The sequence below is a fragment of the Carcharhinus amblyrhynchos genome, chromosome 3 (genome assembly GCF_965287045.1).
Source record: "Carcharhinus amblyrhynchos chromosome 3, sCarAmb.v2.hapA, whole genome shotgun sequence".
In the NCBI taxonomy this organism is placed as follows: Eukaryota; Metazoa; Chordata; class Chondrichthyes; order Carcharhiniformes; family Carcharhinidae; genus Carcharhinus; species Carcharhinus amblyrhynchos.
In genome coordinates, this window is record NC_137326.1 from 28,792,675 (window position 1) to 28,816,261 (window position 23,587).

At 38.2% G+C, this 23,587-nt stretch overlaps 1 protein-coding gene across 3 annotated transcripts in view; it reads right to left on the minus strand.

The window, feature by feature from the left end:
• The window catches only part of LOC145337821 (ERC protein 2), a 731,415-nt gene that overhangs the window by 344,806 nt on the left and 363,022 nt on the right, over positions 1-23,587 (minus strand). For all 3 annotated transcript variants that reach the window (XM_080182675.1, XM_080182674.1, XM_080182676.1), the window contains 2 exons: positions 23,076-23,216; positions 15,946-16,139 (listed from right to left, as the gene is read on the minus strand). In XM_080182675.1, the coding sequence (XP_080038801.1) occupies positions 15,946-16,139; positions 23,076-23,216 (335 nt within the window). The remainder of the gene's footprint in view (positions 1-15,945; positions 16,140-23,075; positions 23,217-23,587) is intronic.

Genomic DNA, 23,587 nt, shown 5'->3' on the forward strand with positions numbered 1-23,587 from the left:
AGGCTTCAGGCGAAGAGACAGAAAAGGCCTGGAACTCCTTACTTACGCCTTTTGTAAGGTGGGCCCAGGACTAGGCCTGCTGAACTGTTGTCCCAGACAGTGACTAATGTGTGTACACCATGGTAGCGACTTTACTTTGCATTCTATAAGTAAACAATGTTCCTTTCCAGTTGGGCTTTGTTTTGTGTTTAAGGGGAATATTTAAAAATTCAGCTTTATTCTGCAGGTTGTCGGTGTTTTTAGAAGGAATGCAACTCAGATGCTGAGGAAGATAATTCTTATTTTAACTTAGTAGAGTTAGTGAACTTTTAGTTACTTATGTTCCTCCAGGATTTCAGATTACAGGAAAGATAGGGCCATGCGATGATGTGGTTTATGTGCAGTCCTGGGTCTGCAGCAGAGAGAAAATGCTTTTGCAGAAAGTTTAGTTTACAACTGAAGCCTGATTAAGGGCTTTTGCAGGTTTCCAGATCTCTGCCTTTGTGATAGCTCCAAGACTGTCTACACTCACATTAGCAAGTATGTTTATGGTTGCTAACTGTATTTAAAGAGGCATTTAAGTCTGTAAGGAGAATGTTGCTTATTTGGACAGAAACAGTGATAAGTTAGAAATTAAGGTTGTTGCTTTTTTATCTTTGGGTATTGTTCAACTGTTAATAGTTAAGTTACTTCATTTGTTAGAGTTATATATAAACTGTATTAATAAATAAAGTTTGTTTCATGATTAAATATTCCTACCTTGACAGTGGAATTACTCCTGGAGCACAACATACTATCATGGGACACTAAGGGGTGATTTAGCACATCCAATCCTCCTAAACTACACATCTTGGGACACTTAAGGTGCAATCCATCTAGCCTACACATCTGCGAACATTCAGGGGCAATTTAGTGTGGCCGATCCACATCTTATACACATCTTGGGACACTAAGGGGAAATTTAGCATGGCCAATCAACTTCTCGTACACATCTTGGGACACTAAGGGGTAATTTAGCCTGGCCTGCACACCTCTCGTACATATCTTGGCACATTAAGATGAATATAGCATGGCCAATCTACCCAAGCTACAACCTTATGACACTAAGTGGCAATTTAGCATTACCACTTAGAAATAGAAAATTTTTTGGGGTCTAATCCAGCATCCTAATGTAACGTGGGTTCTGGTCCAGGACATTATCATAACCCATCGTCTCTTCTCAGCTCCATTTTCGCCAGCATCGTAAATGGTTCCCCCCTCCACCATGTACTGTACTCCTACCTTTCAGTCACTCCTTTTCAAAAAAATGGAACTATGGCCTTTCAAACCACTGCCCCATCTCAAATGTACTTTACCTCTCCAAAGTCTGAGCATGTTGACCTCTCCAAAATCCATGCCCATGTTTCCTGCCATGCCTATCTGAATTGCTCCAGTCAGGTTCCTGCTCTCATCAAAACACCAAAACACAATGCACTATGGTCCACAGTTGTCTCATCATGATATCACCTTCATTACTTCTATTGAGACAATAACATCTTTCCTTGCTTTGCAACCCTCCAAGACCTCTTCTGTTCCTTCAACTCTGGCCCATATGAATTCCTCACTCCCTCCCTTCACCACTGGAAGCCATGCCTTCAGCCATCTAGGCCCATATCTTTGCCTTTCTCTCCTCCTTTAAAATTCATACAGACCAGGTTAGTTACAGCTCATAATATCTCTTTTAACTCCATGTCAATTGTTGGCTGAGTCCACTTGCTGAAATATCTTAGGATTTATTTTTCCCTTTGTTAATAGTACTATGTAAATGCAAGTTGTGTTTTTGTTCTTTAAGATTTACTTTCCTCTTATAACCTGAAACCAACTAACAGTGCACACAGCAGGAATTAAACTTTACCTTTTCTATCCCAAGACATAACTACTTCCTACTTTAAGGAGTTGTGGCAACAGAAGAGCTTTCATAGTTTTAAATTAACTTTACAAGAGTACTCAGAACTAGATTTGACACATTTGAGACCAAGTTAAGTTTAGCATTTTCCCATAAAATCTAGAATATTGCAGCCACATAATATTGTAGTGGCAAGGTTTCTCACATCCTTATCGTATCTTAGTAGCAATGCACACTAGATGCTTCATCACAGAAATGGATGTTTTTACACTCTCAATTCCCTCCTTGTGATTGCAACAGAACAACATTAACAGAAGTCTGATACGAGAACTTTACCTCAGTCTCGGCCCTGGGAGGTTTAAGTTGAAAGTAATTTTAAAGAATAACGTTAATATCTCTTCATGCACAGTGCCATTTTCCTCATCCTAATAAATTTTCTTAACTGAATGAATGAGTCAAAGGCTTTTTAAAATAGCATTAAAGTTAAAAGTTTATTTGTACGTTTTCAAAATGACTGTTGCAGGCTAGACAGAAAGTCAAGACTGATCTTTCAGGTATGTTGATGCAACATGGTGTGGAATAGGCCTTGAAAATTTTATTCATCTCCACGAGCAGGCAGATCTCATCATACTGGCAGTTGACTTTTGATGTTGACGTAAGAAGTTACAGTGGGAAAAAGCTGACAGCAAATGTGTACAGATACAAGGCATCCAAACTTTTACACCTGCTTGAATTTCCTGTCAGCTTGATCTTATTTCCTGCACTCAACATTTTCCTTTTATCTTTTCCTACATACAGGGTTATATTGGAAACTGTCTTTGTGAACCATCTGTGAAGGTGCCTTATTTTACAGTCAGATTCTGCATCTGCACTACAGAGCAATTCAATGGTGATGTGATTGTACCATGTGATGTGACTTAGAGCAAGGAGAGGTTGTGTTTTCTTTTGGCAGTTCAATTTCAAGGCAAGGTAATTGTATTGATCTGAAGAAAATTATACACTTGGATATGCATTGCTTTTGATACTTTGACATTCTCAGAGAAGAAGGGACTAAGCAATTTCATTTCAACCTTTAGTGTTGCAGAGAATGGTGTTTTTTTTCTCACAGTGGAGAAACGTCTGTCTACCTGGCAGGTTATAGTTTTTGGGCACTGGCTAATATTATTTGAATTTGTGGTCTAAGGTTCAATAACCTGCCAACAGCTACTGTCTTGGCCCATAAGTGAAGAAAGCCTAATCAAGTGCAATATCACAGACAAACAAAGCCCGTGTCAGTATAAGTCAGGAGAAAAGATTTTAATGGAAAACAGAAAAATGACAGAATATCCAGGCATGCTGTTTCTCCAATTAAAAATCTAAAAGGAAAATAATACTAAGAAATAAATGCCCTTACTGGTCATCTTAACACTTCCCTTTGAAAAGAGAGGTAAGAAAATATTGAAACTTCATTTGGTTTTTTTTTAATCTCCAAATGAACATATTGGTCTAGATGTTATGGTAAGAAAAATCTTGAGGCAACAAATGCTCAAGGTAATTGAGTTAAACAGGAGAAAAGTTTCCACCATCCAAAATGCATCAGGGACTAGGTGTGCAATTTATGCTGCTTCTCCGTAAGCTTCACCCTGATGGTAACTTGCAAAGAGATTCAGCTTCAGAATGAACACAAAGGTGTAAATTTGAAGTACTTAGCCAATAGATAGTCACTAAAGACACCTGAAAAAAGTTATGGTCTGTCTATGAAAGTATAAGTGAATTTTTTGACTACTTAAGTTAACCACTGCCAAACAATCTCTCTGGCATTGAAAATTTACTTCAGAAGTACCAAATCTCATTCTTTCTGCTACTAATGATTATTGAAGGTTTGAAGAGAAACTATTTTTTAATTTCAATCTCTTATCAATCTCTTTTCTTTGTCCCCTCTTGATTTTTATTTCCGTACATAATTTTATACCGGATATTCTAACTTATAGTTCCTGGCTTAGATTCTACATGGCTGAGTAAGCATTCTTCAATCTGATCAGCTGAAGATGCATTTCAGTTGCTTGTCTACCCATGTAGATCACAGATCCGCTATAGAGGGTGCTGCACTGTTTTCATTGTCTGATAATAGCAAGCTTCAGTGTCAAACCTATGTACATTCTATGGACAAGTGCAAGTGTAATGTTTGCTGCTGACCATGAAATCCAGGTCATCGAAAACTGTTAACATTCCTAGTGCTACAGAAACTGCCATGTTTCAGGAAACCACATAGTTGGTTTAACTGAATTGCAAGTACATTTTGAGATAAGTGGGACAGAAACATGGTTGAAAAGAGCAGCAGAGGAAAACCACACAAGTTGTTCCTTGGAAAAGGCAACAAAATGAAAAAGTAGCAAAAGAAAATGAAATTGCACAAGATGGGGAGAGTGCAAGAGCAAAGGGGCAGGAGAACAATGTGGAGTTGGGGGGGGTGGGGGGAATACATCAAGATAGTGGGAGAGCATAAAGGAGGAAGAGCATGAAAGAGAAAAGGAAATAACAAAGAGAATGGTTAAGGAACAATAATGATAAAGGAAATAGACAAATTGATTGCTCTACAAAAAAAATGTAAATTTTTTAAAGTTGTTCCTTTACATTGTGACTTCTTTCCTGTATTTTGTTGATTATCTTTGTTACACATGTACACTGGTTAATTACTTCTATACTTGGTGAAAGCTCACTATTGTGTGATTGAGAAAATAAACATTTATTAGCATTAAGGGCAAAACCCTTCAGAGTACTGATAGGCAGAGGGATCTGGGTGTACAGATATACCAGTCACTGAAAGTGGCAACACAGGTGGAGAAGGTAGTTAAGAAGGCATACAACATGCTTGCCTTCATCAGCCGGGATCTTAAACTTAAGAATTGGCAAGTCATGTTGCAGCATTATAGAACCTTAGTTAGGCCACACTTGGAATATAATGTTCAATTCTGGTTGACACACTACCAGAAAGATGTGGAGGCTTTGGAGAGTGTACAAAAAGATTTACCAGGATATTGCCTGGTATGGAGGGCATTAGCTATGAAGTGAGGTTGGAGAAACTTGGTTTGTTCTCACTGGAGCGACGAAGGTTGAAGGGCCTGATAGGAGTCTACAAGATTATGAGAGGCATGGACCGAGTGAATAGTCTGAAGCTTTTGCCCCCAGAGTGGAAGAGTCAATTACTAGGGGGCATAGGTTTAAGATGCGAGAGGCAAGGTTTAAAGGGGATGCACGAGACAATTTTTTTTTTACACAGAGGGCGGTGGGTGCCTGGTAGTGAAAACAGGTACGATAGTGAGTTTTAAGGGGCGTCTGGACAAATACATGAATAGGATGGGAATAGAGGGATACAGTCCCTGGAAGGGTAGGGGGTTTTAGTTCAGTTGGGCAGCATGGTCGGTGCAGGCTTGGAGGGCTGAAGGGCCTGTTCCCACACTGTAATGTTCTTTGTTCTTTATTCCCTAGTGGATTCAAAGTAACAAATCTCTGGGAAATGTTTGATCAGAAAGGAACAAAAATCCTATTAACACAAGGCAAGTGAAGCTACCAGTTAAGGACAATCTATAGTTACCCAATTGTGAAACAAAGTAATTGTCTTGTGGGGGAAGGATGCTGTGTCAGATTCGCTGGTGTTTAAAAAAATTCCCTTCAAGATTAAGGATGGTTACATTTTACTGTACCAGATTGGGTGCAGTTTTAAAATGACGCTAACCACTGATGGTAGAAAGTGAAATAAATGTGTGATGTACCATTTCAAGTTGTCACAAAAATATAATGGACCAGTCATGGTTATGTAATGCTTCATCTGATTACCCTTTCCCTTCAAAAGGAAGCAAGATTGCAGGGGTTGATAGTCACATAAGACTTGGTGAAGTCTAAATGCACAATTTTAAATCTTAGAAAGGAATGTTTTCTGCTTTTAGAAACAGAGATGTTAATCTCATCACTGTCATTTTAATGATAGCGACCAGAAATGTTCATTCAGAGTTTTGGTGAGCAAATTTAATCTACAGTCTTAACTAGCAGGTACGGTGGCACAGTGGTTAACACTGCTGCCTCACAGCACCAAGGACCCGTGTTCAATTCCCGGCTTGGGTCGCTGTCTGTGGGAAGTTTGTACGTTCACCCTGTGTCTGTGTGGGATTCCTTCGAATGCTCCAATTTCCTCCCACAGTCCAAAGATGTGTAGGCTAGGTGGATTAACCGTGAGAAATGTGTGGGGTGGGGAAAGAGGACCTGGGTAAGCTCCTCTGTCAGAGAATCGGTGCAGACTCAATGGACCAAATGGCCTGGTCTGCGTTCTACTGATTCTATGATACCTAGGCAATCAGAATTCAATAATATATTCAAGCCTTAAAAGTCGCGTAACTGCTCCAAAAAATCAATCAGCTCAGGGAAACATCAGGAATTGATTAACAGCAGAAAATTCAGAGATTCCAGTTTAATGACATGGTCATTCCTGAATTTTGAAAGGATATTTCATAAACACATGGCATTTGAACCAAAATATCTGCATTCGACCAGCCACTGAACTCCGAAATCAGGAATAATAAATAAACTAGAATTCAAGTTTTTAAAACGGTGTAAATCATCTGTTTGGTTAGTTTGTGCTGAAAATGATATTTACACATTTGGTTAGTTCTGGTCATCTCTATTCTTGCAATGATTTATTTAAACAGCTAAACCACAAGATTTTTGGACAAAGAAAATACATCTGAGCAGTGCAGCGAACAATTTTACACAGCTTTTAAATAGTATGCCATTCTTCAGTTTAAAGAGCCCATGGGCAAATCACTGCCCAGCTAATTAAAATGATGGTGACTTTATCACAGCAGAATGTTGAAAAGCCCTGATAATAGTTGGTGAGGTTGGTGGTTTGGTTTTAATGGGTGCCACCTTTCATCCATCAACAGCAATACGGAACTAGTTAATTGCAGCAAAGTGAGCAGCATGGTGGCACAGTAGTTAGCACTGCTGCCTCACAGCGCCAGGGACCCAGGTTCGATTCCTGGCTTGGGTGGCTGTATGTGTGGAGTCTGCACATTCTCCCCATGTCTGTGCTCCAGTTTCCCTCCCACAGTCCAAAGATGCACACGTTAGGCAGATTGACCATTCTAAATTGCCCTTTAGTGTCAGGGGGACCAGCTAGGGTGAATGCATAAGGTTATGGGGATAGGACCTGGGTGGGATTGTGGCTGGTGCTGACTCGATAGGCCAAATGGCCTCCTTCTGCACTGCAGGGTTCTATGAAAGTTCACAAAGAGGCTAGCTGCTCCATCACTGAAATAACTCTCAAGTTACAATGATGTGGCGATGGAGTTACACTATTAGCTAAATTGCACACAATTGTTTTAATTTCCCTCAGCTGAAACATGTCACCTTCCTCCAAGAGCTCATCACAAATCTTTGGTGGATCTTCAAATGCTTTGGTGAATCTGTTGTTACCTAAATTGTGTCAGTGGTGGAGAGGAGATGGTGGGGGAATATGAAACAAATATCTTCATCTCCTGTTCAATCCATTGCTGGACTGTCCTTTTTTAAAAAGATGTCCCAATGGGGTCTTTAAAATTTAACACATAGAACTCTTGATGGATATAAAAATGAGAAAATAGGGAGGGAGGGAGGGTTTATTTGCCTTTATGCAGCATTTCCTCAACAATTGTTTTTCACAATGTTAATCAATTTTGCACACCTCATCTAAAGATAAAATTTGATAGGGAAAAGAAAGAATTTGCATTTATATAGACCTCCATAAATCTTGAAGTACTGTGCCATCAACAAAGTACTTTTGAGATGTTGTTATAGGACATACAGTGGCCAATACACTCACAGCAAGTAATATGGAAGTGGCCAGATGATATATTTTAGTGGTGTTATTCGAGGGATAAATTTAGACCAGACAGTGGGGGAAAACTCCCAGTCTGCTCTTTGATTCATGCCTTGGAATCTTTTATGTCCAAAGAAGGTAAGGTAGAGCCCCCGCTTACTGGTTCATTCAAAAGATATTATCTCCATCAGCATTGCACTCCAACACTACACTAGAGTGGGACATCAATCCACAACACTTTGAAGCTAGGCAAAAGTACTACCACTAGGCCATGGCTGGTACTCTCTAATAACTGAACCAAGTAAATGACATTTGTGTGTATTGTTGAAGGTTTTTCACCTTCAACAATAAGAACATCATACAGTATTAATTTGCTTCTGTTTTCAGTGTGTATTATTAGCTCTCTTTGATAAACCAAGGCTAAAATTATCTGTAGAAGGGGCAGAATTCACATATTTAGAAGTTTGCTACTATATCCAACATTGCCTATTGTCAGCTGAAATCTTAATATAATGCAGGTGTCAATTGAAAGTTTCCATAAGGCATAACACTAAAGAACTGTTCATTTCTTTGTCATCAATTAGTTATTGCTTTAGGCCAACAAAAACAGGACATTGCATGTTTAACAAAATGCAAATTGTAGGAAAACCATAAGGAAGTCATGAGGGAATGTGCATAAACAGCGTAGCGTATAGTACATTGGCAATGCATGCTGGGGCACAGCACTCACTTTCCCAAGAAATCCCAGGCCAACCCCCCTATCTGCTGTTGGGCTGAGACAGAGAGGTGCTGCTGAGTGCGTGCTCTGCTACTGAACAGGAAGAGATAAAAATAGCAAGACAGATCTCATCAACACACTTACCAAGTTTATACAATACTACACACAACATATCAGCAATACTGTACTTTGAATCTCCATGCAAAGTATCCTGAGAACAGTAGCAAAACAATTCATATATTTTGGCATCTCAGACAAATTGCAGTTGCAAATAAATCTGAATCTACTGAATTTACTGCCTCAAATTTTAGTTTCCAAAAACATTTATGATTACATTTTTATGTAAACCCTATGATGGTGGATGATGATGAACAATTTAGTAAATTTATTTCTGGTTTAGCTGTATATATGTAATCCTGAGAACTGTATATTGCACTGTCTCTATTGTGTATTCAAAGATATCAAGTACCTTTTTTGCCTTCATTCTTTCAGAACTTCAAAATTTTGAAGGTTCAAATTTGTTTTCTTTTTCACATATTGAATAAACATCTATTTAGGACATCCACACTATTTTTTTCCCCAATGCCCTGTTATAAATATAGCTAGCATTAATAAAAATAATCCTTATCTGTCTCAATATATTGTATGGACAGATAGTTTCAATTTTAATTGTGTAATATAATCTCCTTAGGTAAATGGAGTATTTTCCCACTTGAGTGGTCATATCACTACTTTTTTCAGACCAGACTAATTTGTATTACTTAGTAAGAACAAGTTTCAACATTACAAGGTTTTTCAATGGTGGAACAAACTGTCTTACGATCTATAAATCAACATTCTTATAAAATTTCAAAAGCAAAGGCACAGTCTTGCAGGAATAAACACTATATACATTTTTTTCCAAATAAAACGTGAAATTCACGTGAAGAATAGGTAGTTTCAATTGGCTTGTTAACTCAAAGGTAACATTTTCACATATGCTGTACACATCAGTTAGCATTTCTGAAATACACTTGGCTCCAGGCTTCATTATACAGATCAAAGAGTTAAATTCAAGAGATGAGAGTGACTGACCTTCATATTACTGCAGCAGCTGACCAACTGTGGCATTAAGCAGCCCAGTAATATTGAAGTCAATGTGAATCAGGGAGAGAACTCTCCATTGGCTGCGGTTGTACAGTGTACAAAGGAAGATGGTTTTGACTGTCAGGGCACCAATCATCTTAGCCCCATGACACCGCTGCAGGAGTTCATTAAGGTAGTGCTGGAGGTCCAATAACCTTCAGCTACTTTATCAATGACAATCCCTCCATCAGAAGGTTAAAAGTGGGATTGTTCACTAATAATTGCACATTGTTCAGTTCCACTCACAACTCTTTGAGATAATGAAGCAGTTCATATGCACATGCAGCAAGACCTGGACAACATTCAAGCTGGTAAATGGGAAGTAAAATTTGTGCCAGGCAATGACCTTCTTCACCAAGAATATATTATAGCCTGATGGGTATTCATAAAGCCATCAGCAAAGCCTGATGGTTAAAGAGGTAAATCTGTATCAGGCTAAGGATTATGGGAGCATCAAAGAACAGGATATGCAGCCATGGAACAAGCACAGGACTTGATTGGACAGTAGCTCTTGGTAATATCTTGAACAGACAGTGATTGAACACAAGGCCCTGTGTGCCATGCTCCTGAGGGGGAGGCACAACTGTTTAGCATTCGTGACTAAAAAGACAATGATTTATAAGTGCCTGTCCTGTGAGTACGTGACTGGAAGCATGACCAGTGCCAGCAATATCTGTACGAGAACAAGGGACTCAGAGACACGGCAGCAGTAACTCAGGATCAAACACTGCAGAAGAAGCAGCATGACCCCGAGTCTGGGACTCGGAGACATCGGAACAAAGCCCACGAGGAGGGAATCTGATCACTTCATGTCGCCTCGCCACAGGTAGTATATCTAGTGAGTTTGGGTATTTTGAGAAGCTTTTGATACTTCCTGAACACTTTATGTATAACAAAGTAAGTCAGAGGTTAGTTATCTGATGTGTAATGAAATAAGTCAGATGTTAAATACTTTGTGCATAATGAAGTTGATAGCTGGTGTACTAAAGTTTGTGTGGTAGTTTGATAATTCTGTGGTACCTTGGTAGAGTACAATAAAGGAGATTTGTGGTGCAATAACTTGAGAGTTTGACTATCTTTGTCCACAGTGCCAGTTGATCCAAATTCAAGGGCAACATCTAAACATCTCTTTTAACATTCAATAGCATTGCTATCATTGAATCCCCTACAGCATACATCCTAGCAGGTCACAACTGATCAAAACTTAATTAGGTCAGCTATATACCAGACTTAGAGGGATCAAACGCAGAATACTGGGCAACAAGTGGCTCACTAGCTGACTCTCTGAAGCTTTCCATAAAGTGCAAGGAGCAAGTCAATATTCATTATCTGCCTGGATGTGCACAGTTCCAACAATATTCATGACGCTCAACATCAGCCAGGACAAAGCAACCCACTTGACCTGCACCTAATCCCCATCTTAAATAGTAATGACCTCCCCCATCAGCATACTTCAGCTGCAGTGTACATCATCTCAAAGATCCACACCAGCAACTTGCCAAGACATTTTCTACAGCAGCTCCCAAAGCCACCCATAACCACTACCACCTAGAAGAACAAGCAAATGGATGCAAAGGAACACCTGCACATTCCCCTCAAATCACACACTATCGTGACTCGGAATGAGCCACCAGATCTTCATTAATACTGGCTCAGAATCTTACATTTCCCCTCACTCAAATGGTTCTTCTGTCATACAGACTGCAGTAGGCCAGCATCACCTCTTCAAAAGTAAATTAGGAATGGATAGCAAATGCCAGTTTTGACAGCTACAGCCATGGATGAATTTAAAACAAACTAATTACAATCGAGAAATCATCAGAGCCAAGGCAAGTCTTTGTGGTTGACCAATTATCACCAAATAACTTCTGGGAATAGTGTTTAGTTGGGCCTGAGATCGATTAACAAGTTGTGCAACTTTATCTATAGCTACATGTCTAAGTGAGGATTGAAGTAAAAAATTACATCTGAATTGCTCCAACTATTAGAACCTTCAAAATTCCCTCTAAACAGCACATAATGTTAAACAATATTAATTAACTTTGTGCTGAGGTTACCGGCAGCATAAACTATGAATTTACAACATATTACAACAGAATTGTACGCTTTGTAATATTTGCTAATAGCTGCAGCTTCCCACAGCCTGTATGAAAGGTTCAAAATGTGCAAAGGAAATATTAGGGTTCTACATGGAGATTTAAATAGAGGCAACTTTTCTCAGACTGTAATTATAGTATTTCTCTTCAAATCAAAATATACATTTTTCAGGGATAAAATCTTTTACTAAACAAATAATTTTTTAAAAATGTGCTTGAAACAGAAAGTGCTAGGAAAACGCAGCAGCATCGGTGCAGACAGGAACCAAGTCTCGGGTTGGAAGAAAAGTCATATTCAATTTGAAACGTTTACGCCTTGTCTCTCCACATATGCTGCCTGGCCTGCTGAGTTTTCCTCGCAATTTGTTTTTATTTCAGATTTTTGGCATCTGCAGTATTTTGCTTTATTTTAACATATAAATGTTTGTAATTGGCACTAAATATTTAAGCAAAATCATTATTAGTAGAAAGCACTATTTCAGAGATTCACCTGCATTGGTTGCTCTTTCGCTCCTCCTCTGCACAATTACCTCTGGAGAACACAAACGATCTATTCTTGGCCCCCTCCTATTTCTATGGTCCTGATCTCCATGTTGGCCCTTAGTGGCATCATGTGAAGTCACAGCATCAGTTTCCACATATACACTGCTATCACCCAGCTCTCTTTCACCAGTGCCCCCTTCAACTACATTGTCTTAATGATACACTGCTCATCTGATATGTTGTCCTGGGTGTGCCAGCAATCCCTTCAATAAAACATTGAGAAAACTAACAACAACTTGCATTTATAAGGCAAATTTAACACTATAAAACTTCCCAAAGCATTCACAGCGTATAATAAGACAGGATTTAAACCAAACCATAGAAGGATATTGAAATATTTCTATGAGGATGTGACTAGTGCGGTAGACAGAGGGGAACCGGTGGATGTGGTGTTTTTAGATTTCCAAAAGGCGTTTGATAAGGCGCCTCACAAAAGGTTGCTACAGAAGGTTAGGGTGCACGGAGTTGGGGGTAAAGTGTTAGCGTGGATAGAGAAATGGCTGTCTCATTGGAGTCATGATGTGGGTATGCCGGCGTTGGACTGGCGTAAACACAGTAAAAAGTCTGACAACACCAGGTTTTAGTCCAACCGATTTATTTGATAATAGACTCACAAGATTTCGGGGTTAGTCCCTTCATCAGGTGAATGGAGAGTTCTGGCCTCAGACAGAGCATATAAAGCACAGACAGTTTAGAGATTACTGGCTCTGTCTGAGGCCAGAACTCTCCATTCACCTGACGAAGGGACTAACCCCGAAAGCTTGTGAGTATATTATCAAATAAATCGGTTGGACTAAAACCTGGTGTTGTCAGACTTTTTACTGTCTCATAGGAAGCAGAGAGTTGGTATCAATGGGTACTATTTGATTGGCAGTTGGTGACTAGTGGAGTGCCGCAGGGATCGGTGCTGAGGCCTCAACTGTTCACCATTTATATAGATGACCTGGAGGAGGGGGCTCAGTGTAGGGTGATGAAATTTGCTGATGACACGAAGATGAGTGGAAAAGCAAATTGCGTGGAGGGTGTGGAAAGTCTGCAGAGGGATCTGGATAGGCTAAGCGAGTGGGCAAGGACCTGGCAGATGGAGTATAATATTAGCAAGTGTGAGGTTATCCACTTTGGCAGAAATAATAGTAGGAGGGATTATTATTTAAAAGGCAAAAAGCTGCAGCATGCTACGGTGCAGAGGGACCTGGGGGTCCTTGTGCACGAGTCGCAAAAACCCAGTCTGCAGGTGCAGCAGGTGATCAAGAAGGCGAATGGAATGCTGGCCTTCATAGCGAAGGGGATAGAATATAAAAGTAGGGAGGTCTTGCTGCAACGGTACAGGGTACTGGTGAGGCCACAGCTGGAGTACTGTGTGCAGTTTTGGTCGCCGCACTTGCGCAAGGATATTTTGGCCTTGGAGGGAGTGCAGAGGAGGTTCACTAGGCTGATACCGGAGATGAGGGGGTTGGACTATGAAGAGAGACTAAATAGACTGGGACTGTACTCGTTGGAGTTTAGAAGGATGAGGGAGGATCTTATAGAGTCGTATAAGATAATGAAGGGGATAGATAGGGTAGAGGTAGAGACATTCTTCCCGCTTAGAAAGGATAGTAGGACTAGAGGACACAGCCTCAAGATAAGGGGGGTGCAGTTTAGATCAGAGTTGAGGAGGAACTTTTTCACTCAAAGGGTGGTGAATCTCTGGAATTCTCTGCCCGTCGAAGTGGTGGAGGCTACCTCGCTAAATATATTTAAGTCACGAGTAGATAGGTTTTTGATAGGCAAGGGAATTAAGGGTTATGGGGAGAAAGCAGGCAAGTGGAACTGATCCACTTGAGATCAGCCATGTTCTTATTGAATGGAGATATGAATGGAGATCTCATTGAGACGTATGGAGATCTCATTGAGACGTATAAGATGATGAATGGGATGGATAGGATAGAGGTGGAGAGACTCTTCCCGCTCAAAAAAGACAGTAGGACTAGGGGGCACAGCCTCAAGATAAAAGGGGGGCGGTTTAGAACGGAGTTGAGGAGGAACTTCTTCACTCAAAGGGTGGTGAATCTCTGGAATTCTCTGCCCATTGAAGTGGTGGAGGCTGCCTCGCTGAATGTTTTTAAGACGCGGGTTGATGGGTTTTTGATAAGAGAGGGGATTAAGGGTTATGGGGAGAGGGCGGGAAAGTGGAACTGAGCAGCGACAGATCAGCCATGATCTTATTGAATGGCGGGGCAGGCTCGAAGGGCTAGATGGCCTACTCCTGCTCCTATTTCTTATGTTCTTAAATAAGTGGCCAATAGGTTAGTCAAAGAGTTTGGTTTTTAAAGAGGATATTAAAGGAGTGAATTAACAATGCAGAGGGGATTATGAAGTAAGTGTGTGTGTGTGTGTGTGTGTGTGTGTGTGTGTGCGCGTGCGCGCGCGCACGCACATATGGTGTAATTCAAGAGTTTAGAGCCCAGATTTCATTGTCATCAGTCCAACAACAAACTCTATTTCCCAGCTACTGATTCAATTTCCCTTCTTGATCAGTGCTTCAAACAAAACATAAATTGTTTGTTGCCTCCAAGACTATTCCAATGCTTTCCTGGACACCTTCCATAAACTGAAGCTCAAACAAAACATGATTCCCTCGATCCAAACTTGCAACAAACCACTCATCCATCACCCCCTGTCTCTCACACCCATGCTTGTTGACCTATATTGGTTCTTGGTCAACCAATGCCTCACAGCATGTAATGAGGCAAAGTTTACACCAAACCATAGAAAAACATTATAGTGGCCAAAAGCTTAGTTTAAATCCTCCATGGTTCCGCCCCATGATAACTCAAATCTCCTGCAACTCTACAGCAATCCCAAAACTCTACGTTCCTCCAAATCTAGTGTTTCTTATGAATTTTCCCCCACTTCTTTCCCCACCACTTGCAGCTTGGTATCTGCATTTCTTCCATAAAAGTCTCTGCCTTTCTCTCTTTATGATGTTCTTTAAAACCTACTTCTTTGATAAAGCTTTTAATCACTTCTCCTATTAGCTCAATTTTTGGCTTGGTGTCAACTTTTCTCCATTTCGGCTCCTGTGAAGTCTCTTGGCTTGCTTTTCTATGTTAAAGGCAATACATACATGCAAGTTGATGTTACCAAAGAAACTGCAAGTGTTTCCCAGAGAGTTGCTTCAGGACAACCTGCTTCAGAAAAAACTAACGCCATGTAACAGAAAATTAAAAAAAACATATTTTTTGCCAAGTGACATGGCATGATTCATTGTAATGATTTCTGACATCTTGTCAGCACCCTGAGCTGTGCCAGTAGAACAGGGTGTGGTGGGCCGGGGTGGTCATGGAGAAATGATTATTCAAGAAATTAACTCTTGTTCAATTGGCAAAACAGCATGCCCTTGCTTATGGTGAGCCTAAGAGCAGTCTTAACAGAGGCTGGTCACAGATCCCCAGTCTCATTAGCAAGCAAGGAGAGCAGGGCATGCAAGGGAAACTGATAACCATGCAAGAAAACAAATAGATTTCAGGGAAGGGAGAGAGATGGTAAATTTAAATGCTTTTTCCTTTTGCACAAATTCTTGCATAAATTGATAACGGCATTACAATAACCATGCTTTAGATAGAGCACAAAGCAACAGCTCACAGTTGTAATTTTCATTGGAGCCCCTCCGCTTAATAATCTCAACAACAGAAAATTAACTTCCGACTACAGGAAAACTGTTTTGCTCTGGTGTCAGGTTTATTTAACTTCCATTATCATGTTAATTTAAAAAAATGACGCTTACCTCTCGAGCTCTGCTATTTTCTTATCTCTCTCATTTTTCTCAGTCTCTACTTCCTTCAAGATCTCTAAGAGTCTGTCAACTTCAGCCTGGGATTTACCAGATTCCTCTTTGTAGTATGCCACATCCTTCTCAAGTTGTCTCATTTTCTCACCCAACTCTGGGTTCAAATGAGCATCCTCTTCAGCATCATGAGCCTTTGCATGAAAAGTAAAGAGAAATGAAAGTGACACCATAAAAATAAACATTTTAATTTCTGAAATGATGCCATAGCACAGCACTTCATAATTTATTGAAAACACACACACAAACTCCATGAATTTCATAACAAGCCTAACACACATGCTTTAAAGTAGAGCATAAGAAAATTCAAATACATTATCTTGGATGGGGACTTGAATACTATGAATGACAGTGCAGTAAAATTTGCAGCCAAATTTCTTTGGTACTTTAGACTTCAAACAAGCACACACAAAATAATGAAACCAAAACAAAAAAAAGCACTTCAATATTTGGCCTACCCTATGTTCCTCATAATTCCTAATTGGTATCTTGAAAATAAAATCAAGCACGTAAGACAAAACAAGGCAATTAAGAATGAGAACAGAAATCAAATCAAAACAAAATTGCAACTTACAGGATGAGAAAAGTACAGCATTATTCTTCTGAGGAAGCTAAATTACTTTGTGGTGATTTTTTGTTTATTAAATTGTTTTAGATGCTAAAATGACCAAAAGGTTAAGTGCACCATCCAATAAAGTGTTGTTAGTTACTTTATTTTTATGCGTCAATTAGAAACTGCTGGGCTTTGTTCAACATATTTCTAAAAAGGAGGATAATTTAGGAGCACTGTTAGTAATTGTATGCATTTTTTCAGTAAACTTGATTCTGTTGTAAATTGTACTGCCAAGCTAAGCAACATTCTGTTGCGTGTTATCATTCAGAGTTATCTAAACATATGCCATTAAAACCAGTGGTTTATTACCTCTTATTTATTAAGTATGTAGTAACTGATTGAGAGAGAGATGAGAACAAATTCATCATTCATTAGCAATTTAAATACAACTGAAATAAATCCAGAAAAGAAAATGCAAATAGGTTTTGTGGCACTACCGACACGACAGCAATAAAACATCTTAACGTCTGGGTTCAGCATTGAAGTGTTCTTCATTTATTGTCCTTTATTTATATTAGAATGGCAGGATGAAGAAAAGCAGATTGACCAGCTTTCCAAAAGGTAATGAACACAATGAAACGAGTTACTGTTAACAGTATTAATTCCATGATCTGAATCTCAAGAGAGCATAGTTAACATATACTAGTCCATTCAGATGCCAGCAGTACATGGATTCGGTTTAAGAATTAATTGACTTAAGTTAATTCTTCAATTATTGTCTAATCTCAAAAGATGTTGTACGTTTATGAGAAAGCACATGCCCAGACGTACAAGAATCAAAATCTAAATTTACAAGAACCTTAAAAACAGTGACATTTGTATAGCATTCACAAATTTGCACATGAACTTCACAAAAGCAGCAAGAAAAGTAAATACGAATCTTTGAAGCTGATGGACAAAATTAGCTACTTAAAATATTAGGGTTCTGAATAATTCTGGACAAAAATAAATCAGTCAAGTGCAGAAGAACAGGAGTTTAAGTGACTGAAAACAAAGTAACTGAAACATGCAAACTTGAAGTAATTTAATTTGATTATAAGAAGTTAACCCTCTAAGTGCTCCCAATTCTGCAATGAATTCCTATGTCTGACAACAGTCTAGGCACAGAACAAAAGGTGTCTGTGTTCTCCATTATGGTTCTTCATGACAATCAAGGATTTCATTGACAAGAATTTTGAATGTAAACCTTCACTATAAAACTTGCCAGTGTTACCAATTTGCCAATTATCTCATCCTAACAAGTTGAAAATATTAGGGCATGCCAAAATGTAACTAAATTTGGTCTGTGCATAAACTGTCAGTCTGCCAAGGCTTTGTAGACTTAAAGGTAATACCACAAAAAACAATACCATGGTTTCACTATGCCAGTTTCGAATTAGTTATCACTTAAGCATCAACAATGCAACACCTTGAAGTCTACATAGCTTCCTTATTCCAGTATGACTGAAAATTGCAATCATTTGAAATGTTTGCGGAGCTGCACTTCAGTATAAGCACAATATTAGGTCAATGGGTCCTCATGCTTTCAAATGTTACAGAGGGCATTTTAGAACCACTTACTGGTATGTACATCTGATTGAACAACTGCTCAGCTTGCTACATTGCAAAGTTGGGGAGGAATGAAGCACAGACAGGAAGAAGGAAAGATTCAGGAAAACAGCATTAGCTCAACAAATCCAATGAATTTACACAGAAAATGTCTCTTAAAAGTAGAAATTTAAGTTTCCAAACATTCCACAGTGAAAGCGAGAGGCACTAAGGAAACATAAATGTTGTTTTTGGCTCATAAAAAGAATAGCTGGAGTAAGAATTTTTAGGTTAGTGTTACTTTCCTTTTTTCTCCTCCCAGAGTTAAATATTCCATGAAATAAACCAAGCTTCCCACCACTAATGATACATTTAAGTGTTCTGTTCAAGTGATGAATCACTAAAAGTACCATTGGTTTATAAAGGTTATAATTAATCAGAAGGCTTCAAAGTTGGTTATGGAGATAAGCTTGATTAAATCGGGTTATTAAATTTGAAGTATATTATTTTTAATGCAAAGGTAATTTATTTAAAAGATTTCAAAGGAAGTGCAATCTTGGCAGGACAACAATAGATGTTGATTGTCCTTAACCTGATTAACTTTGGAATTCGTCATCAACACACTACTTCTTCAAAATGTTAGTGCATTCATTCAATTTGGATACTTAAAGTCTACATTTTATAGCTCTCCAAAAGTCAAATGGACAGCTCTTCGAATGGGAAGGTCCATTTTGACAGGTCAGCTCTATAGAACAATAGGATTCTATTATCATGGGCATTTCAGAACAAAACTGCATATTATAAAATTTGCAATGTTTAACAGACAACATCATGATTTCTTGCAGAAACGAAATTAGTTTGGTGAATATTCAGTGGCACATTCGCTCAGCAAAGGAGATGTCAGGATTGTAACAAACAGGACTGCAGAGTTTATGGTAAAATATGTCAATTTTGGTTTACTGCACAATTAAAAGCCAAGTTTATGTTATTCTTCTGATAAATCTTTTGTTACATTTGCACCAGCATTGTAACAATACAGGTTCACAAAATGAGTCATAATACATCATTTGAAATTTTAATAGAATACATTTCACCATTATTTTCAGTCTAAAGGTCTGCATTAAACAGCTCACCCTCATTATTATAGCACTGCTTCTGTCTATATATATATAAATATCAGTGCAATTGCAAAATATATGGCCATATTGCCATTCACTCCACTGTGGGGAATGGGAAATGTTCAGTGCAAGCACTGTCAAGCACATGCATGGGACCATGATTTATGCTCTTTGGCGTGCTAATACTTTCTGATTTAGAATTGCCTTTTCTAATAACTTTTACAAGTGTTCAGCCGGTATCCAGGACACTGACAGAGAACATTTTAAAAGATCAAATGCTGCGAATTCAACTGTAGGATGCATTTTTACAAATATCATTGCAGTATTGGTACTACTGTGGTACACTTAGAGGAATGGCACAAGGAAAATTCATAACATAATAGCAGCCCCAGAACTGTACTGCCAGAGTCTGGGGGTGGTGGAGCGGGAAAGGGGGGAGGGGTTGGAGATGGAGAGTGGTACGATTTGGATAATAAGTAACTTTCCTTCCATAACATAAAAAAAGCAAATGAATGTAATTACTTTAAGCAATAAACTATGTCTGGTTATGGCATAAATGTTGTTAAATATGATTATCAAACCTTTTATAGCTTTAACTGAGCCAACAAAATGATGTAAATGTAACCATATTGTGTATAGTATAAAAAACAGTACACACCAGTTTCAGCCTTCAAAGATTTCAAAATCTGTATGCCCATACTAATCATTTATCTGTAATATTTGCTGCTTTTTTAAAAAAACAACAAGTGTTATAGTTTCTAGATTATATTAAGAGTTGCAAGAGTGATAATGACAACATTCAGGCTTTGTTGCCTTAAGAAAATCTGATTTTTCCGAAAATGCAAGTGGAGGCAGAACTTTCGAAATTAACGCTATACAGTCACGGAATGCTGTGCAGGAAGAAATTTAAATTTCATCTAATTTTAAACAAAAGATACAAAACTATTTTAATGACAGTCTAACTAATGATTAGACAAGTTGCTCGGACATTTTCTAACTTGCGCCATCCTTTTTCCTTAGGGTGGTGTGGGGGCAGTGGCGGCAATGGAGAAAAATGGATGCCATGTGATGACAGCTCTATTAAAAGTAGTTGAAAAAAAAATTAAGCAGGCCCTCTATGCTCCACATGATTTCTTTCAAGAGGTTACTTTTGATAACAAATTGCTACAGAAGCCACTTGATATGTGAGAAGGACTTTCTGAAATCCAATCTGTTCAGTAACCACAAAATTATTTGAAGAGGTTTCTCATCCAGGTTAATGTATTTTGTATTTTATTCTATTTGTGTGTTTTGACATTCCAATTACAGGCTGTTCTTTCTGGGTAAGTTCAACAGTACTTAATTAACATATATATTATTTAAAAAGATCAACTGGCCATTTGAATAGGGATTTTCTTTAAAAATGCTCATAATTGAGCAGAAAACCAACAATAATAAAACATCAAACAGCAGACATTTGGATTCTGTCTACATGATTTTCAGCCAAAATAAACTAAATTACATCACAAAGGGAGCCAGCAAAAATCACAGGGCCAATGGAATGCTTATCATCACATTATTTTACATTTCTAAAGATAAGTATCACTTCACTGAAAATCTGCAGCAGTGATTCCTATGTTATAGGTGAATGTTATTCAGCTTTCCAAGGTTTCTTCCAGGGCAGATTGAAAATAGTTTGCTTGTATATGTTATTTTCTCTTCCATTTTGTAAATGAGCATTTGCCAAGTGTTTACGTGAAAATTCACATGTTTCGGTTGTTGTTCCACAACCTCTCTCTTTGTACTTTGCCTGTTTTGATAACAATCAGCTTGGATTCCAGCAAGCAAGAAATTGCGAAGTATTGTGGATCTTTGCGATGTTTACTTTAAATAAAATTGTATGGTCTGAAAGTTCCTCTTTTCATGAGCAATGAGAGAATGCATGGTGCTCTCTGCAATTAGTCGCCTGCTAAAGAAATTGTAGGAATGTGCAATTTCAGAACATGTAATTTCTGAGAATGCAACTTCTGTCAATTACAGCCGTTAAAAACTGCATTTTGCATCAAAAGGAGAGTCTCACCCCAACATGTTCAGAATCCAATTTGCCTCTTGAAAATCCACAGAATCACATTAGAGGGGGGAAATTCATTCTTTCAACAGGGAAGAAGCAAATTATTTTAATGTTGGGATTAGGTTAGACATTTTGGAGATCAAAACTAAACAGAATTTAGGTTTTAATGTTCTCCTCCTTCAGCATTTCTTAATTCCCATATGCTCAGAGACTATCCTCCCTATTCTGAATGGCACAACTTCTGACGAGGTCATCCATTGTTTTGCACAGGCTGGTCAAGAGGAGGCAATTTTTAGTGATGTAAAAGATACTTCCATATGCTATGACATAGCAAAAAGGAGACTAAAAGCTATTTAAGGTATCTGAGTATCAACTAATGACCAAGCAGCGTTCAGCTCCACAAAATCATTGCATAAACACGCATTAAGTGCTATTCTATAAAAGGAACAATAATATCTTCACAGAGGAATCTGGTTAGATCAGGGCTTGGGAGAAAGAAAGAGAGGGAGAGAGAACGAGAACAAGCATAATACGAAACCATGACTGTAAAGAAACCTATTATCAGTTGCTTTCTGGAAAATGACTTGTCTAACCAGTTACGGGTGACCTCACTCTCCCCTGAGGTTCTAAGAGCTACATGAATAAGTGAGCTGGAGATGCATATTTGATGATTTAACTCAATTACAGCATCCACATTAAATCATTGAACACATTATATTAAAACAAACTGCAAGAGAAACAACTGAACATAGTAATTAGGAAAAAATCAGATTTTATTTTCAAACCTATCACACACCTGCATTTCAAGGATTCCTTTCAGTTTGAACTATTTTGAATATTCATCAATGTCTGTAGCAATCCTTTTATTAAATATTTATTGGAGAATTTCCAAAATTATAATTGAAACCTTGCATTAAAATGACATTCATTAGGTTTCATTCCAGGTTACAAATAATTTGTAATTTCATCCAATAAATTTATATTTCTGAAAGGTAATCTGCATGCTCTTAGGTCTATCACTAGATGAAATTCAGAAACTCTATATGTCATGAATAATCAGTGAGTCAAGACTTGTAATATAACTATGTATACACCATGTGGAGATCACATGAGATTTGGAGTTTTTGCCTGCAAAAGTATAATTATCAAGTTATTTGGAAATTTGCTGCACATTAACTTATCAAAACTATTTTTCTTCTTGCAATAAGTTTTGACATTCTGAATAAACACGTTCAAAAGCAAAAGACAAAGCAAAAATCTTGTCTAATTAATCATGGAAAGGACAAACAATTCAAAATCTCTTTAATTATATATTGAAAATCTTGGGGGAAAAAGTCTCCTTCCCTCAGGAAAAGAAGTGCGAGAAACCTGAGGAAGAGCTCCTCTGAGCAAAGTAGCGAGTAAGTTACAAGGAATCCTGAATGAAAGAAAGGTACCTTACATAGAAAAAGTACATATTCCACTTCTTTCAGAATCAAACAAAATATAAGTGAAAATGTAGATAGTTGCTGCTACCTTAAAAGCAAGGACAATCTTAATATTTGGTTAATGTGATATATTTGGGGGGAGGGGAAGAAATTCAAGGTCTTTAAGACATGTGACCCATACTGATTCAATGTCTAGGTCTTAATTTTTTTGATTAAATCCTAGCAGGAATGCTTCAGTGATCCGAGATTAAATCATGAAAAAAATTTCAGATTAGCACCAGTGCATACAAATACTAACCAAGAAAAAATCCTCCCCCCCACAACTTAACACTTACCTTCTTTAATTGTGCTTCCAACTTACTACATTCTTCTTTCTTTTGCTCTATGGCTATTTCTAGAGTTTTTAATTTAGAATCTTTCTTTAGACCTGTTGAAGCCAATGAGGATGCATGTTCCTTCAAGTCAATCAAACTAGACTGAGAGAAAACAAATAATTATCATTGAAAGTAATGTCCTATAGATTACAGTCAGAAATTATTTTTCAGGTGTATTCTTTAATACTATTCAATTCTGGATGTATGTCTTTAAATGATTTTTCTTTTAAATTAATAATTATGAATAGTTTTACACCGAACTCCATAGGATTGGGTTCGTAGTGTCAAAACTGCATTTGAAGGAAGTGATAATGAGGAAAGGCAACAATACTTTAGCCCTGATTCTCTGATTTTCACTTCCTTTCAGTGTAGATTCCAACTAAGTGGAGTAAAATTTTTGAACCCTTATAAAGTATTACGGAAAGTTTGATCAGTTGAAGTGGATCGTAATTAAATTATGTTAATCACTCCTG